Genomic DNA, 19,471 nt, shown 5'->3' with positions numbered 1-19,471 from the left:
TCGCTTCTCGGTGGTAATCACTCAATGACATCGTGGGAAGTATTTCCTTAAAAACATATTTTTTTAATTGCCTACGTTTATTTGAGACAGCCGGATGTTAAAAAAGCAATTGTTTGCCGTGGTTTTGCCATGTTATAAGATTTGCTGAAGAGTGAACACAGTCGTATCTTTACGCGTGTGATGAGTATAAACGTGGATGAATGGCTTAGAGAAGTAAAGTCTTACAGATAAGAATGTAACTCAAACTGCGTTGCCTACAAATAATTAGCAAAAATGCGGGATTAAAATTATTACCCAATATTATTTGTTTTTGTTTTCCGCTCCCATAATTAAAGTACCACCAAACTAGATTAATTAATTCAAAACACACTGATCTACTCTATAATAAAATCTGTATAAATGGAACGTTCAAAATATTTGCCGATGAAAAACAAATAAGAGGCACTGATAAATCCGCTCGTGCGGCAAACAGATAACACATTACGCTAGAATTTGTACTGACAACGTGTTTTAATTACACCGCTAAAATGTATAATTTTAATTCGAAAACTATGATTTTATCGAATATTTATTATTCGAAAAATATTCGAAGAGATATTTTTTTCAAATAATTATTTTTAATATTTTTTGGAGGTATTAAATTATTCGAGCTAGTGCTGTCAAAGATCTAAATTTTTGAATTATACGGAAGTGGCACGTGTGTTAGACGTAGAGAGCGCAGTTCAGGGTGCGCAGTAACACTGACTAGCCCTATAAAGGGAAGGGAATACGCGTCCCATTCACAAGTGAGCCGACGCCGACGTCACAGCAAAGTTGGGAGTAGCCAGCCCAACTTTCAGTTGCGCTCCCGAATTCTTTTCGTGAAGTGTTTTTGTGCTACTTTTGAAAATGAAAGCGTTCCTGTATATGGTAGCTGTGGTACTGGCGTGCGATGTCGCTAATTCACTGTTTTTACCGGTAAGTATTTTTTTAAATAAAGTTTTAGACACAACTGTTGCCTTTTAAAAGAAAGTTCATGATTATAAAAAAGTTATAGTTAATCATTAACAAAACTGGTGAATAATCCATATTTTAAAATACGTACTTTTCATGCATATGTACTTTAATATATCCGTAATCTTATAGCCGTAAATTTTCTATTTGTCAATCTTTAATGCTTATCTATTAACTGATCAAATAGAGCTTAACTAAAAGCCTTATTTGTTTTACGTTGGAACTTCAGCGTCACGTTTGACTTCATTATAACAGTAATTAATAAATTTCTAACGTGTGTGCAAAGTAATTAGCGTAATAGCCAGCTAATTAACGTTATTTTGTAGGTATCTACTTTAGGTCTAACCTTTAAGCTTTAGACTCGCTCAATAATGTTGTATTGGATTAATTTTGACACCGTTAATGACGGCATTTTGATTTTTTTTTTTGTTAAAACAGAATTTTTTATTAACATTTGGTGACTAAAGAAGATCCTGAAATTAGAAACTGTTTAGGTAAAATTAGAAATAATTTATTTAGTACAGGTAAATAAAGTTCTCTAATGAGAACATATATAAAATAAATAATATAATCATAAATATATTTTTCAAATCATCTTTGAATGCAAATACTTAAGATCAAATATTGCTTTTTTCTAACAATCTTTCCAAATAATATAGTGTAAACAAAAATCATTATTTCGCTACCATTTCAAATCTTCTACTGTCAATAAAATACTGTCCAATCATCAGAAATAGGTATTAATAACTGCTGTTAATCGCTTCGTCACATAAAGGAAAAGTTCGGTCCATTGGTTAAGTTGATTACTTAGATATTATCCGTCGCTAATACAAATATTGAGATAAATATTAAAGGGAAATCTTTCCTACGCATCTTTTTAGGGTTCCGTACCCAAAGGGTAAAACAGGACCCTATTGTTTTCGCTCCTCCGTCCGTCCGTCCGGCTGCCACCAGGCTGTATCTCATGAACCGTGATAGTTAGAGAGCTGAAATTTTCACAGATGATATATTTTTGTTGCCGCTATAACAACAAATAACTAACTAAAAACTAGAATTAAATAAATATTTTGGGGGGCTCCCATACAACAAACGTGATTTTTGGTCCGTTTTATAAATCGGTACGGAACCCTTCGAACGCGATTCCGACTCGCACATGGCTGTTTTTTGGAATAAATACTCTTTTATCAACTTGGGTTTGTTTGTGCTGGACAGATTGAATAAAAAACAACGTATTTTGTTGATCACGAAGAAAAAATAATGATGTTCGAAAATAGAATGCATCAATTTAAAAAGGCCAACACATAATAATTTTATTACCTACTAAGTACAAAAATGTTCAACACGAGCTTTCAAATCACGGCACAAGTTTTATAAAATCAACAATTTTAGCAAAATGAAGGCAGTAAAAGTTTTCCTTTACTTAGTTTAAACAAGTTAGAAACCGTTATAGACATAACGACACGAAATTAAAGACTAGTTCTTGGAAGTAACCCGTTCAATTACGTGTTTCCATTAAGAACAAGTTTTCTGTTTTCTTTAGTTGTAGAAATCACAACGACTATATTTTTATTATTTTAAAGTGTAAAAGAAAATTGTGACTTCATAAGGTTTAAAAGTTACTGTTTTTCTTTTCTGGAATAAAATCGGCCATTCTTTATTTTAATACAAGGCGTCCACTTCTAGGCGATTGTTCGAAAGATCCACGATCCTGGTACACAATCAAAGAGCTTTAGAAGGAACCAGAGGCGGGTTTTAGTCATTAAAAATACTCTCCACTGGTGCTTCCAGCCGTAGGACTCATCTGATGATTTTCCCATTTCTAAAACAAAGGCTTCCACTTAAATTATAAAAAGATATCTTCAACTTATACAAACTTACTTGTCACTTTAATACCACTAAAAATGCTAGGCCAAAAAAAAAATCAGAACTTAATGAGTTTATTTTCAAAAATCTGGGTTTCAAAACTCACATAAATTAAACTATGTAAATTAAAGAACTTTATTGCTTCAATTATCTACATTAGCTATTTAGCACGACGCTTGCTCCACATTTTATCGAAAATGATGTAAAAACACTGTTGGTACTGTCTCGAATAAACTGCGCTCGTATGCATCAATGTTCGGAATTTAGTCGTAATATGGAACACCGGTAAGTGAGTAAAATCACGCGGCGTCTACCGCCGTGCATGTTATGCTCGTTCAATCGTAATAACTGACAAATGCACTGCACTATTTGATGTATTTCGAAGGGCACGATAAACTGTAGGTCCCGGTTATCATTTGAATGTCTTTGGCAGTCGTTTTGGGTAGACAGAAGCCAGTAGTCTGACAACCAGTCTTACCTTACGGGTGGTGTTGGGTAGCTCGGGTAACTGGGTTGAGGAGGTGAGATAGGCAGTCGCTCCTTGTAAAACACTGGTACTCAGCTGAATCTGGTTACACTGGAAACCAACTCCTACATAGTGCGGAAAAAGCTAGGCAGATGATGCACATGAAGGAAACATTTTCTAACCATTTGGGTCAGTTACAAAAATCTTGATGCCATCCAAATATTGAATGTGGCAACATTGGTTAATAACTGAAATTAAGGTGGTGAGTTTGTAAATTATATTATTGTTAAGGATACACTATGATAGTTATTTTCCTTGGATTATCATAATTCGAGCATATTTCATAAAGATTATTGATCAAAATGATTTTAATACGGGATACTTATTTTTTGTTCATCTTGTTGCCAATCAGTTTTTCTTGAGGTAAATATTTCTTATATTTATTTTCGTTCAGGTTCATTGCATTGCAAGAGCTTCTTGCTTCGTAATTTTCATGGTTGAGATAACACAATGCACTTGATATCAGCTCGATATTGTAACCGATAAAACGAGATTGAGTATTAGAGGTAGTATAAATTTGTTTCTTCTTTATGTACTAGTTAATCTCCATTGGCAATATTGTTTAATATGTGATTCTGATTTCGATGAATGTTATGTTCTTTTTTTACTATTTATTTACATAGATTGAATACCCTACCTTAAATTTGGCAGTCGTCCTAATAGCTTAAATAACTTAAACCACTATTAATCAGGACTATTTCGCCAACAAGAGAAGTCAAACTTCAACACCACTTATTCTTTGAAACAGATACGGTGCCACAGATAGAGACAAACAGACAGGCAGATAAACTCAAATAGCGGTCTAATTTATAACACTTTTTTGGCGTCGGGTGTTAAGAATCACTCATCTTCGACTACAGACGCCTAACTTACGTGATCAATCACATAGTATGGGCAAGTCGTACATATTAAAAAAAAACGTACTTACTAAGTACACTAAAGTCGAATTCACTTTCTTTGCGTATCTGATGACCGCAACAGATAAGTCTTCCAAAAACTAGGTTAAAAGTACTTTACTCTTAAAATAAGGTGAGGTGACAATGCTTTCAGAATCTTCAGTTCACAACTTTTAAGTAGAGGAACAGAACTTAAATAAAAAGTCCATTAACTTGTAAAGCTCGAGTCTTAATGAAAAAAAAATGTGTTAAATTAACAGTTTGTAAGTTTAAGTGCCAACTTTATACTACAAGACAAAGTTTGCGTCTTTCCTTCTTTCGTTTTTCTGTCTTTTGAAAATCCTCTGCTCATCTTTATTAATTACATCGATAAAAGACTTTTAGCTGTCACTGAGTATTGTCAATGGACAGTCTGAGTTGATCCTAACTTCTTACTATTACAAGGTATTTTCACCATGTAGGTAAGCAAGAGACAGTAGCATTCACCAATACTCTGTAGTGCACTGTTACACAGAGACTTTCCTAAAAATAGATTCCTGTGACAGACAGGCTGACTTTGTCAAAGCAATGTGGTCCTATTTCGGAACACCAAATGTATGACGTAAATATCGGAACATAGGTACTGTATGTACATACAGGTATAATACTTATGAGGAAGAACTCAAGTATCAGATACACCGTACATGATTATCGAGTCCTCTTGAAACCGCAAATCGTTAGAGAACCGGACAATCTCGAGTATAGAGGTTGTTATCCCACCGCATTGAAGTTCTAACAACTGCCTACTCTATTGTAATTCTTTTTATCACATAAATTAGATTTTATTTTATTTACTTTATATTACGCTTGTTTTTTAGGTCTTGCAGATCTTTTTTTATGATGTCTTCATATGTTTTCTTGAAACTATAGGTAACCTTTTTTTACTCAATTCCTACGAGACGTTAGTATGTTTTTCCGTTAACAGGTGCATTTTGAAAAAACCGGGAAGAAAACTTTAAAAATTCATATTTGACCTATGCTTTCTTCCTAGGTACTCGTATTTTCTACTCCTGGAATCTTATTTTCACGTGGTCAAAAGCTATGACGTAGGTACATCATTATTTATAAGTCAAACGAACTCGTAGGTAACAAGTGTCCATTTCAATGTCAAAGAGAGTTAATTTGTTTGAGTCAGATTAGGCAAAAGACAGAATTGTGTTAAATATACTTTCAGGTATCATTATACCTAATATAATTGCATAAGCACAGTAATATTAAGCGACTTTACGTAAACAGGAAAATAGCATCATTTTCATACTAGGAATCAGGGTCTCAACATGAAAGTACCCAATGTCCAATTTGGATTATGAACACAATTACAGCCTTTTTATTGAGGGAGGCATTAGACTCTTTTTATCCGGGTGTGTGAAGTGGTATTCAGAAGCTCATATTATAAACTAGCATTAAAATATTATCATACCCATTTTTTCAATAACAGCCCACCTTTCATACGTGACTGTTTAGCTAAGTAATATTGTATTTACATTACAACGGGTTAAGTAAACAATTAACATAATAAAACAAACAGGGAAGCCTTGTTTAAAGTTAAACACGTCACGAAGCTTTGCGAATTACATTAACCAAGTTTATATTTAATTAATTAAAAACCGTTTAAGATTATCGTAAACAAGTCAAGAGCAAATCAGATTTGTAAATACAATTATAACTGTCTTAATATTATTAAAAGCGCGACACAACAAGGTCAAATGAATGTTCTAAAATATCCTTGCATTTAAAGTTCTCAAAACAATCAAAAATATTTACTTAAATCTTTTCCTCGCAAATAATAATGTATGACCAAACTTTTCCCCTATAAAAGGATATAAAAAGATATTAGAAACAAAGTAATATTGTACGAAATACATAATATAGGTAAAACCTGATTGAACAACACCAGGCACACGAAATCATTTTCTCCCTAGCTTATAAAAGGGTGTAGAGCAATACATGAATTCATGAACAAAAAATAAATATGTTATAAAAATATCTATACTAATATTATAAAGAGGAAAACTTTGTTTGTTTGTTTGTTTGATTTTAATGGATTAACTCAAAAACTACTGGACCGATTTTAAATATTCCTTCACCATTAGATATATTTTATCCCGGTGCAGGCAGTAGCTCCCGCGGGACGCGGGTGAAACCGCGGGAAAACGGCTAGTTTATAATAAAGTAAATCAGGCATAAACTAATTGTCATATGCAACTGATCAAGTGAGTCAGACTTTTGAAATGTTTTTAAGGACAACAGGCAACACTGTTTTTTCCCGAAACTTAAGAATTTGCTCAGGCACACAAGCCGCGCTTGAGATCAACGAGACAGTATTAAAATGCCATGACGCACGCGTGGTAGTATTCTAAAAAGGACAAGATAACTCATTTACAAAATGTCTTTCAATATAATGTATTGACATCGCAAATTACGTATCAGCACGTTAAATTCAATAACATTTCGATACAAGGAGACAGTAATGCGAATTCAATTGGACGCGGTCATATTTTATTGCATTCGTTCATTCGACATTTTGTTTCAACTGCAAATATTACTTCTGAAAATTGAAATTATTATCACTTGTCAAAGTAATTTGATTGTCAATGTGGACATCATTTATTGTTATTCTATTTTTGGCTACAAAGAAAAAAGTGACATTTCAAAATTGTTCGGTAATGAATGGACGCATTTTGTTCTTCTTTGTTCTAATTTTGACTTCAGATTGCTGGGTCTGAAATGAGCACTAAAACATGAATGAACATCATATAATTAGTTATTGTATTAATAAATATAAATGACACGTGTAAGAAAAGTCACAATTGAAGTAATAATACACGTTGTTGTGTTTTTTATAGCCATAGTTAGTTTTTTTAACATACCATTTTATCCAAACCCAAGAAGAAAATTAGATGTTCTTTTTAATAAAACGGGAGAAAATATAATAAGGTTGTAAGCACATTACCACTCACGGAGCACTTAAGCTTTTTATGGCTTGATGTCCTACGTGTACCAACTGTGACGATCATGATTATCCATTTTTCGGCTTCCGAGTCTCAACAATATAATAGTAAAGTACCTAACATAAATCTTATATATTAATAGCTATATTTTTATATTTTCGTGTTGGTGAAAATATGGTATCCATGTGTCACTTATTTAGTGAAACTCTTTTACTTATTTATATCTGTATAAAATTCTGTAAACCTGTTTGCAACGCTGGCCGGCTCTTGTTTAAGTGCCCATCAGTAATTAATTCTCACTCGAAGCCACTAAACGTTCACAAATTAATGCAAACTAATACTGTCACAACTCACGCTTGCCTGCAACTACGAGACTGTAAATAACCATATTACAGCCGCACTCAAATACAATTTGTACGTAATAACATGCGAATATGAACACGATTATTATAGAGAAACAGGTGTAGCTAACATCTTCACTTTACGAGGATATTGCTGATAATAAAATATATTCATCCAATAAAATTATCATATTTATTGAATCCTTATTTCGCTAGTAAAGTTCGTGGAATACTGGCTGAAAAAATAATATTCGAATAAGAAGTAGGTACCCAATAGATAAAAAAAAACTAAAGTTAATTATGGTTCCATTTTCAAAAGCTCTGATAATTAATTATAAATTTAAAAAAACCCCCGACCCAAAAAAAGTACGCAATAATTATGACAAAAGGTTAAAAACGCTAAACCCTATAAAAAGCAAAAAATAACTTTTAACACTACGTAAACTAAATTTTGTCGTGTCGGGGGACCGCTCTAATTCATTACTTTAGATACGTGTTTTTTTTTTTAAACGAATGTTGTAATTAGGTAGGTATCATTTGATTTATGTAAGTATTTATGAAGGTAAAAAGCGGTCCCCCGACACGTCAAAATTTAGTTTACGTAGTGTTAAAAGTTATTTTTTGCTTTTTATAGGGTTTAGCGTTTTTAACCTTTTGTCATAATTATTGCGTACTTTTTTTGGGTCGGGGGTTTTTTTAAATTTATAATTTTATTTTATTTCATGCTTTTTAAAGGAGCTCCTTAATTTTTCCTTCTTTCATTTAATTTATTTTATCTTAAGATGTGGTCGCTATTTGCGATCTCGGCCAAAGGAAGCTGTTTAACAATCCTCATGACAAACTGGCTCTGGGAGAATTGCACAGATTGAGAAACAATAAAGATTCACCTTTGGATATTCTAGATTTTCAGCAAAAATATAAATCGGTTTATCCGTTTAATTCCGGCATTCCCGGGTTTCATCCGCCACATCCCATTTCCAGCATCAGGTTACGTACATAAACGTGAAGAGAACTCGTCAAGACAAATTCAACGAGCCCAAACTCGATGGGTTTACTAAAAGGCAGTTCAGGGTTACGTCTCCTACCTTCGTGCCCTAACAGCAGACCAGCTCAGTGGTTCCAAAAGACATTAGTGTTTCAAATTTCAGATCCCACATATACTTGCAAGTAAACTGAGCGTGTAACATTCCTATCACATCTAGCAAACGAGCTGATGACCTTGAAGACCTGAACCGATTTCCACCAAACATAGCTAAGAACACTCCCGACTGACATACCTTTTAAACAAAAAAAACCGCATTACAATCGGATCATCCGTTTGGGAGCTACGATGCCACATACACACACACACACACACACACACACACACACACACACACACACACAGACACGTCAAACTTATAACACCCCGTCGTTTTTGCGTCGGGGGTTAATAAAACAGGCTGAATATGGCCAATATTTGTGACCAACCAATTCTCCTAACAAAATTAGTTGGTCCCAAATATGTGGCGTGTGTAGCCAAGTAGGCTGTGAGTATTTGTTCAGGTCAAAGGGTTTGTTATTGCGTGTAATTCTGTCCATAATATGTAGAATTGAACCCACCTTCGAGCACATTGGATCTTGTAACATGACTTTGTAACAACCTGATAATATTATTAGACCCTTAGTGAAATTTTGGAAGGAGTAGAAACCTTCCGAGATAAGCTTTGGGATTTCCTGTATCGAAATCTGATAGCTTCGGTACTATGATTTGATGTATAGTGGAATATGATGTACTGAACTATGAATACGTTTCTTTGTGTGTGGGCGTCTTTCAGGGGATCGTATGACTAATGGCTCGTCAGTGAAAGGTTGACTTTAAATTGCACACATGTGCATTCTACTATCGCATACAATAGGAAATTGATGAAGCGAAATAGGTATATTGACGACATTGCTTATATATTTTCCTTGTTATTGTAGTTTTTAGAACTCACTTTTTTTCGACATATAAATGCCTTCATAGAGCTTGAATTTTATTTCTGTCCAAAATCTAAGAAGTCAATATAAAATATTTTCAGTGCACTGGTACAGTAACTCTCGAATTTCATTGAACATAAAAGTTAATGAGGTTTCGTGTTTTATTACTGAATTAAACGACGTAAGAGAGCAATGTCACATTTTTCTTTCCTCACTTAAAAATAAATAGGAGTGTAGCGAAACATTATGAATGGCTATTAATGAAGTACCAAATTAGAAGTGTTGTAATTACCTACTCCTAGTTCTCACTTTGAAAAGTTTCTTCAACTTGGTCGTAGCTTGAAAAGGCTCCGTTACGTACTCAGAATCTTAGTTAAGATACAAGCTTAAAGAAGTCAAGAAACAAATCAAAATAATATAGACTAGAACGTCTGAAAAGTACTTACCTATACAAATTTAAATATTAAATTGCTAGTTGATACGTTTGTAATTTATCAGAGATCATTATGCACCTCACATATTGTTTCTCTCGCTGATAACTTACCTATGCACAAATGGCTAATGTAGGTGTTATAATATATGTATGTTAAAAATAAAGAGTGTATTAGAAATCCTTTGAATAATTCATTATTATCTAGTGCAACTCCCAGTGAGTCCATTAAAGAATGTGTTTATTTTAATTCCTCTCATGTAAATTGATTGCTGAAAGCAATAAATAGTGACTTAGTTGTTTAAACTGATCAGTTTTATCTCTTCATTAATTTGTTAGTATTGAATCTCAACTTGCAAAAATAAAAATCGAAATAAAAAAAAAACATATATTTTCTTTCATCTGAATTAAAAGCAAATATTTTTCTGTACGACATAAAAATTGTAAACTCTGAAACGAAACAACCCTTTTGTATGGACCTCACTAAATATTCTATTCAATAGATAGCATCGAGAGGATCGAATCAACAGTTTCAATTGCCTTTAGCCGTTTTAATCGAGTACCTTCTATAAAAGTATCTTTTAAAAAGTACTACAAAACGTTGCCAACTACAAACGCTTTAAAACGTTCTTCGTTTTTTCCTAAAAAGATTCGCTTTTGTACACCCAACGCTTTTAGGATAGATTTTTGCACTTGAATTGTTTTCGTAAAAAACATCGATATAGGAACTCGATAAGGTACGAGTCGGAGTGAAGTGCAATGCATTTCTCGCTTCAGTAGGCGCGAGCATTCGATTCTAAACGATTGTTCCCGTACGTTTGAAAAATGCGAAAAGTGACGAATATTGTACTGTCAAGTCAGTTTTATTCTCAAAGCGTGATATCTATTATATATGTACTTTTACAGTTGTTAATCGTCAGTTGAAATAATGATGACTAAGCTAACCCGTTAACTAGATATTCGATATCGGTGAAACGATTAACGATTATGAAACAGCAAAACCAATTGAGTGACACGAGTGTAGTTTGTGTCACAAACATTACTCGTCCAGTGAATTAACATGCCATTGCACGAACTCACGGTTCATTAATATTTAATATTGTGAACGAAATACAGATCCAAATTATGAAACCGATCGGAAGAAAGTAATTAAACATCCGCTCGTTGTGATTGGATGTTTATAAAGGTGATCCAAAAGTCATTGAAATGAACAGTTTGAAAGGGTTTCAATCACAAACTTCTGTATACTTTTTGATAACTTTGAAAGTAATCTGAAACTATTCATTGAAAAAAGTTCAAAGGTCAAACATTTTTACGTTCCGTTTCGCTTGTTATCAACATTTTGATATCTCTTGATGTTGAGGTAAAAAAACCGTTTCTGTCAATAGAGAAGATTACTTACGGTTTTTTTTTTTTTTTATAAGGGAAAAGTCAAACTTGACGTGGACAAGGGTAAACTTATTTAATTCTGATGAACCGAATCTGCTTTTGAGTCAATAGTGATTTTGTTGAGGCTATCAATTTATTAGGACATGATTGAATAAATCGGAAATGTTTGTTATGAAAATACACATTTTGTGCACCAAATGGGACAAATTATAGGCCTTTTATTTTAAAGAAAATTGTTGTTCTGTTGTGTAGAGACATGGCATTTTAAGTTAGTGTTAATTCATTCATATTGTAAAAATATTTTTCAGAATCTGTTTTGAAAAGATTTCTAGCTCGATGAAAAGGTGTCTAGATTAAAAACCTGGAGCAAATTAATATTCATAGATTTCTTTCAACAAATCAACGTAAAATAAAAGTTGAGTGTTTTTTTACGTTACAGATATATTTTATTCAGACCTTTAAGTACAAAAAGGTTTTTTTTTGTATATTTTATTCGGTAGTATGAACGTATTTAATTGAATTAAAAAATATACCAAGAGAATTATTATTTTTCATCAAACATGAACTATTGTGAATTTGTATACTTAGAACCTGTAGTATATAGTATAAATAAGTAGTGTAGCAGTACCATTATAATAAGTAAAGTTGCAAAAATATACGTATAATACTTAATTATTTTGATAAATTCAAAATGGGTTGAAACCGCATGGTTTGGCCTATCAAATCATTTCGATATATGTTCAACTATCTCAAATTAACTGTGTGATCTTAATAATCTGTCAGGTAAAGCCAGTAACAGATTCTTTGCACTCAAGCGCTTAATGAACAGATGTTTCTAAAGCAACATTTAATTTAAAATTCTGTTGTATTTTCTAATTAAGATTACTTTGTGCAATCCTTCTAAGCTTCAACCAGCTGAAATAAGCTACAGTATTTATGGCAAGGATTTACTAGTAAAACCACAGGAAAAGCTTTAATTAAAACATTATAACCGAGTTCCTGGACTGTTCGTAACAAACTTTGTACATAATCAACTTGCAGTTCAGTTTCTACAAGATACTTATACTTTAATGTGAAACATGGCCTTTTTAGCCAATATGCTTGAGTACGTACCTAATTGATATTTTTTGGTGAACGGAATTTCATCATCTGCCTAGCCTTTTTCTATCAATGTTGGTGTTGGCTTTCTGCCTTAACCAGATGCAGCTGAGTAGTAGTGTGTAGCCGGGACCCACCAAGCTATGGTCACATTGGTCACCCATCCACGATTGACCAACGTCAACCGTCTTATCCTTACGTGGTGGCCTAGTGGGCAAAGAACCAACCTCTCGGGTATGAGGGCGCGGGTTCGATTCCAGGTCAGGCAAGTACCAATGCAACTTTAATAAGTTTGTATGTACTTTCTAAGTATATCTTAGACACCAATGACTGTGTTTCGGATGGCACGTTAAACTGTAGGTCCCGGCTGTCATTGAACATCCTTGGCAGTCGTTACGGGTAGTCAGAAGCCAGTAAGTCTGACACCAGTCTAATCAAGGGGTATCGGGTTGCCCGGGTATCTGGGTTGAGGAGGTCAGATAGGCAGTCGCTTCTTGTAAAGCACTGGTACTCAGCTGAATCCGGTTAGACTGGAAGCCGACCCCAACATAGTTTGGGAAAAGGCTCGGAGGATGAACCGTCTTATCCTTACTTAAGATCGATTGACCCGAGTAGCTGTTAGGTACTTAGACATGGGCTAATAATAAATAGGTTACACACACATTAACGTGCAAATCTGAAACTCTCATACTCACTTATAAAACATTGCAAGATTGTTTAAAAGGGCTTTGTCAAGAGAACCACTAAAAAAACCAGACACCCAATTCTAAATCGTACCCAGTAAATGGGAATCTGGCCTAGAACAAGGGTAACTGTCAGATCGGAATTTAGTCACGTTTACCCGCGACCAGCCGATGTCGTGCAAACTGTCTGTCAGACGGCCGACACTAAATTGTCTACGTCCATCATCCCCAAATCCGGATTGACTAACGCCGGAGTGACTAACTCCGGATCGACTAAATCTGGATTGACTTAAGTCAGGATCCGGCTGGTTTAGTATGTAGGTGTGGACAAATATTATTAGTTACGGTATTAATAGTATCATAATACGTTTGTGTTACTACTCCTACGCTGAGCAAATTGGTTTGAATAAGATCAGTAAACATCCTATCTCTTGTTTGCTATTTCTATTGGGGCATCATGTTTAAACAATACGTTGGAATATATTGTACATAGGTGATATTTTTAAATTCCTAATAGCTCTTAGGAAATTAATATTAGGTACTAGGTTTCTTAAAACGCATTTTCTTAAAAGTGTAGAAAAAAGCTTTTCGTGAAGTGTTCGATTACTGAAATCGTTTTTAGAACCCGATCATTTGTCACAGAAATAATATCCAAACAAAAAATACACAAAAAAAAGACCCCTTTTATATAGCTTTGCTTGTGTAAAAATAAAATAAGTCCTATTTATGTTTAAAAGTATGGAGTGAAAACCACAACTAAATTTCTGCACTATGTGGAGTCACCACAAATACCCACTAATGTGGGAAATTTCCCCTCTGATCCAATAAACTGACCATAATTATAATGGACATATTAAATCCTTTATTGGACGAAAATCTCCCGTTCCAACTACTGGGTACAATATAGAAGTTCAAATGGGAATTTTGTGTACAATTTCCTTGCGTTATTTGCAAACTTTCAACGTTCGCTTTGTTTTTGTTTACTTGAAGATTCGTTAATTGGAACGTAGGAACTGCGTGTATGAAAAAATCACGAAAATTAACATACTTGAACTTACCTTGTGGCAAATTATACCGCACGTTTATCAAATCCTCAACTTACTGGTGCATAAGCGCATAACGGAATGTTCAGCCGTTATTTCACTCTTCCATTTTGTTTTTATATTCTAGGTTAAATTTTGTATTTCCTTCCCTGTTTTACATTTACTTGTTTATACATATTCACATAGCACGCTTTGGTCTGTTTTATAAATCAAATAAAATTAAGGCACCATAACAAAATGAGCTTTTTCATTTACTTAAATATTTTATGGAAAAGACTTACTACGGATTAGTGTCCCAAGTTATGTACATAAAGCCTTAAAATATTGTAGTATCATCGGCTTAGGTTATAAACGGTAATTAATGTATAAAGGCATTATAACATAATCTTACGTTAAGCTTTGTACGCAAAATTAAGTATGAGATCAGAATTTTTGTGGTAAGAATAATAAAATTAATTGTCAGTGCTCTCAAATTAGTTCACAAAATTATTTTAGGCATACCAATTTGTATTAATCCTAAAAATGTTTTAATTTTACACGGGCCGTTTACTTACAATGCTATTCGGCAAATAAATATAATTATATTGAAGCCACTTGATATCTACAACCTTACCTACTTTAGACAAATAAGTTTTATTTTTCTATTTATGCATTTCATATACTTAATAAGCGCGTAACCTTCTGAGTATTGCTCTAAATTATTTTCTTAGAATAGAATAAATAACATTCAGTTAGGTCTATCTAAAGAATAACTAAGTCGTTATTCTTTTCAATTGCCTATATAAAAAAAAATATTTTTTAATTAAAGCTCGCGAAATAAGTGACCTACCGGTAGAGCATGTTAGCATAAAAAGAACTCCACGAGTATGTAGCGTACCGAGATTTCTGTTCATTATTCAACAGTCCAAATATTAAGGTAGGTCGATGCTGACGTATGCTAACAACGTAACATAAAGTGCCTTTAGAATATTAGGAAAATATGGAAAGCATGCTTTATAGCAGAAGTATTTTTCCAATGTATAGAGATAAATATTATTGACATAAGCAAAGTTAAAACTTCTTTTCTACTGTTTCATTTGACAAGCTATGTAGTTAAAACTGATCAAAAGACAGTTTACTTTGTACTGTTTTAGACGAAGCCACTAAATATTATTTATTAGCTTTTCACCTTTATTATGAACCCACTTGATGGGAAAAAAGTTAAATGACTCTTTACCCCCGAAAATGGTTTGCATAATATATTCTGAATACACACTAAGTATATCATTTTGTTCATTCATTCCCTTTTATCTCTTTCATTATTTTGCAAACAAAACAAGCACTCGAGGTATTCATTATAAAATTCCCGAAAACTCGTTAGAATAATAGACTATTTCTGTATATTTTAGGATAGAAATTGCTATAGTTTGATTAACACCACGGACCTTTAAGCTAGACATCGCCTGTGTCGGACCAACCGAAGTCATTGTATTCGTTAATTACTTTTAAACTTCCAATTTTGTTTCGATACCAAATTCAACGAAGCTTTGTTGTGTAAATAAATGAAATGTGGTATAAAACTGCTAGAAATTTCGCGTCTACAGCTCCGAATACAACTAAATATCTGCGGGATTACGTTCCGAGTCTTTTCAGTGTATCTCAAAGCATTGTATGCATTGTGAAGTTGAAAAGAAACTCGCCACAGGATCGTTTGCGTGGAATTCACGTTCCAGGGACATAAGTGCGGTCACGTTACATTTAAAATCACTCAGATATGAACATTTATCTTGACTTGTGAGTGGCGCTTGTGTGTTTATCCGCTCAAAATTGGACCTCTGAAATTTTGTGGTTCCTTATCTTTCTGCCCACTCGTTCATATTAGGTTTTAACTCAGAACTTAGAGCATAGTTACGCAAAATTAGCTTTATGATGTCAGTTTACTTGTAAATAGTGTTCTGCATGAATTAATTTTATGTAACCGGATTAGTTTCACAGCCCACTGTTTCACGAGTAGAGCGGCGTTATGCAACTAGTTTGACATTATAACATTCCGCCCATGTTCCATAAAGGGTCAGACAGATACCCTATTAACTATTACCCCTTTTTATTCAACTTAGTTAATTTTCTTTTTTCAGTTCATTCATGAATGTCCTTTATTTTGTTTGGTTTAGTGTACCGTACTTAAAAGTGTACCGTCAGTCTCAAAGGGACACCATCTAACTAATTAATTACGTTTGACATGCAAGTATTAATTAGGGTAAAGCTATATTGACAGCACAATAGGTTAAGGATTTCGTTTGGTTATTTTGAGGAAACTTGCATCAGTAGAATGATGAACAAACTTTTTTTGGAGTGTAAAAGTACCTACATCATTAAACATCTGTATACTTAGGTACATGACCCTCATTCTTTGGCACTATTTTTTTTTTTTATATCAATATAGTAGTAAGTAATGAAAAGATTGCCTAGACTATCTATTCCATTGATTAAACTTTACTGTTTTTTTGTTCCTAGAGCAAAGAGTATGGGCAAAGGAGTTCTGCATCAGCTTTATCTCGTTTCTCCAGGATACGGAGGCTGCCCAGACCAGCGCATCGTGTTATAAACCCTGAAGAAGGTTTGTTCCCTATATTTTTAAAATAATTTATACTGTTAAAAATGTAACGTAGGTACATAAAACTGAAAGCTAATAAATATTCAGATTTATGATGTGTCGTACAACCTTCTTTACTTAGGCTACCGACAATGTGTCTAGGTTGTGTGATATTTTTAAACCTGTTTGCTCTTGGAAAATTTGCATACAAAAGTAGGGTTACTTTTTTTAATTTAAAATATAATCACATTGACACATTTATTATTAGGTGGTGAGAGCTTCCTCTAATTTTATTATGAACCTCAGGATGCCTTCACCAGGAAAAAAGCCTGAATTCATTACTACATATACTAACTCAGTCAGCGTTTTATAATGTACTAGCTGTTGCCCGCAACTTCGTCTGCGTGGGCAATATAGAATAGTCAAAATACTACTTATCCCGTAGGTGCATTCTTTCACGTGACAGTATAATTAGGATTAGCACTTAGCAGTCGCAAAGATTCATTGATCAAGGTTGTGTTGTGGATGTGACCATTTATCTAAACAAAAGAAGTAAAGTTTGTGACGTTGTGAATATCTCTGGATCTAGTCAGCCAATTTGGAAAATTATTACGTATGGTGCGTAGGTAATTTTCACAGGAAACAGCTACAATCTATGTCTATATGCTTTGAGTCTGACAAAGCTGTCATTTGTACATTTTCTGCAGCTGCTGCGACTAATCAGAAGCCAGAAAGTCTGTCAGTCTTACCATGGATATCGTCTTGTGTAGTTGACTGGATTGAAGATAGGTAGATAGGTAGTCGCTCCAAGCAAAATAATGGTACTCAAACAGATTCGGTGACTGGACGCCAACACCAACATAGTTGGGGAATAGCTGGATGGATGATAAAATGAGTCATCATCATCAGCAGGCGCATAGGGAAGGATAGTTTCACTTACTCACTATGGTAAGGCTGACCCCACATTAGGCGTGCGCGATCCTCGGGCGTGTGAGTAGCGCGGGCGTCGCTCGCGAGCGCGCTGCGTGAACGTCGCGTTTTGCTGCCCTGCGGCATGTGTGAAGAGTGCAAGAGACGCGCTCGCGGCGAGCACGCGGCGCTCGGGTTGCGTTGCGTATACAAACTTTCATCCCCTATTTTATCCCCTTAGGGATGGAATTTATCAAAATCCTTTCTTAAGGGTTGCCTACGCCATAGTAGCTTTATGCATGCAAAGTATCAGTCCGATCGGTTTAAAATTGACAAAGTTTCATACAAACTTTCATCCCCTATTTTATCCCTTTGGGGGTAGAATTGATCAAAATCCTTTCTTAGCGGATGCCTACGTCATAACATCTACCTGCATGCCAAATTTCAGCCCGATCCGTCCAGTGGTTTCAGCTGTGCGTTGATAGATCACTATGTCAGTCAGTCAGTCAGTCACCTTTGGGTTTTATATATTTAGATTCCTTTTAACCTTACATTATTTCGACACACCCAAGGTAACATTTTCGCTCAAACACTTTATTAACTCATCCCAACTTCAACCTAATTCATAATGCAATTGTCGGGGTAAATTGTTTTCTTATTACACATGATGATAGAGTAATTTGCGCAGATTGTTTCCTGGTGGCGTAGTTATTTTTCAAGACCCCGTTGGATGACCTGTTCATTGACAGTGGGGTGTAATTTCATTTAAACTGTCCTTAATGATAAGCTGTTGAGTTTCCAATAAATTAATCAGAAATTCAACCTAATTCTTATGCGTTGTCGGAGTAAATTGTTTTTTTATCACACATGATGATATAGGAATTAAGATACTTTTTGGAACCGCGCAACTAGCCTGACGTTCCTTCATCATTATCCTCCGAGCCATTGTCCCAAACTATGTTGGGTTCGGCTTCCAGTCTAACCGGACGTAGCCGAGTACCAGTGCTTTACAAGGAGCGACTGCCCGACTACTAACTTGACGTTCCTGAAGCACTTGTAATAGGTCTATTACCACTGTCCTATACCTACTTTGAATTTGCGCAGATTGTTTCCTGGTGACGTCAGATGAAGGGGAGCTATTCTTCAAGTCCCCATCGGATGACCCCGTCGTGTGTGGCATCTATATGATAGCCGAACCGGACAAGAGGATCGAGGTCATATTCAACTATTTGGATGTGCCCTGTGAGAACGGCGGATTGGTCGCGGTAATGTATTTTTTGAAATAGCTTTTATCATAGCTTCGCGGGCTTTCTCTAGGGAATGTAGCTGTTTCCGGGATAGAACAGCTGATGCCACTTCGGGTAGCGTGGGAGTGGCTTGTTGCTACTAAAATACTTTTAAGGTACCTCTCTACTCTTTACATAAATGTCATATCATAAATCATCCTATAAACGGTTGTAACTTTATAAAATTGCTAAAAAAATTCGGGGATTAAAAATTCTTGGGTAGGTATGACGTGTGAACAATTTAAATTTAATTTAAGGTAGGTAGGTGAATTTATGTGACCTTAACTGTTTAATTTTATATCAAACTCTTTTTTAGTAGGCAGAGTTCATAATGGGAAGTCGTTTTCGAAGATCGATAGGCTCAACCTGTCATTGATTTACTTTAATTTTCAATATTTACTCTACACAAAGTACCTAAAATAACTTAATTTATTGTGTACAAAAAACACTAAAAGGGATAACGGATGACGTAATATCATAAGTCTGGAAGTGT

The 19,471-nt window shown here is 34.5% G+C and overlaps 1 protein-coding gene across 1 annotated transcript in view; it reads left to right on the top strand.

Annotated features, from left to right (window-relative positions):
- Window positions 1–473: 473 nt before the first annotated feature.
- Window positions 474–19,471, top strand: part of LOC110375006 (corticotropin-releasing factor-binding protein) — a 29,547-nt gene continuing 10,549 nt past the window's right edge. The window contains exons 1-3 of the mRNA XM_021332963.3: window positions 474–957; window positions 16,705–16,807; window positions 18,797–18,957. Of these exons, the coding sequence (XP_021188638.3) occupies window positions 889–957; window positions 16,705–16,807; window positions 18,797–18,957 (333 nt within the window). The 5' untranslated portion in view covers window positions 474–888. The remainder of the gene's footprint in view (window positions 958–16,704; window positions 16,808–18,796; window positions 18,958–19,471) is intronic.

The sequence above is a fragment of the Helicoverpa armigera genome, chromosome 12 (genome assembly GCF_030705265.1).
Source record: "Helicoverpa armigera isolate CAAS_96S chromosome 12, ASM3070526v1, whole genome shotgun sequence".
Lineage (NCBI taxonomy): Eukaryota > Metazoa > Arthropoda > Insecta > Lepidoptera > Noctuidae > Helicoverpa > Helicoverpa armigera.
The sequence above is the reverse complement of the archived record's forward strand: the minus strand, read 5'-3'. Positions and strand labels throughout refer to the sequence as shown.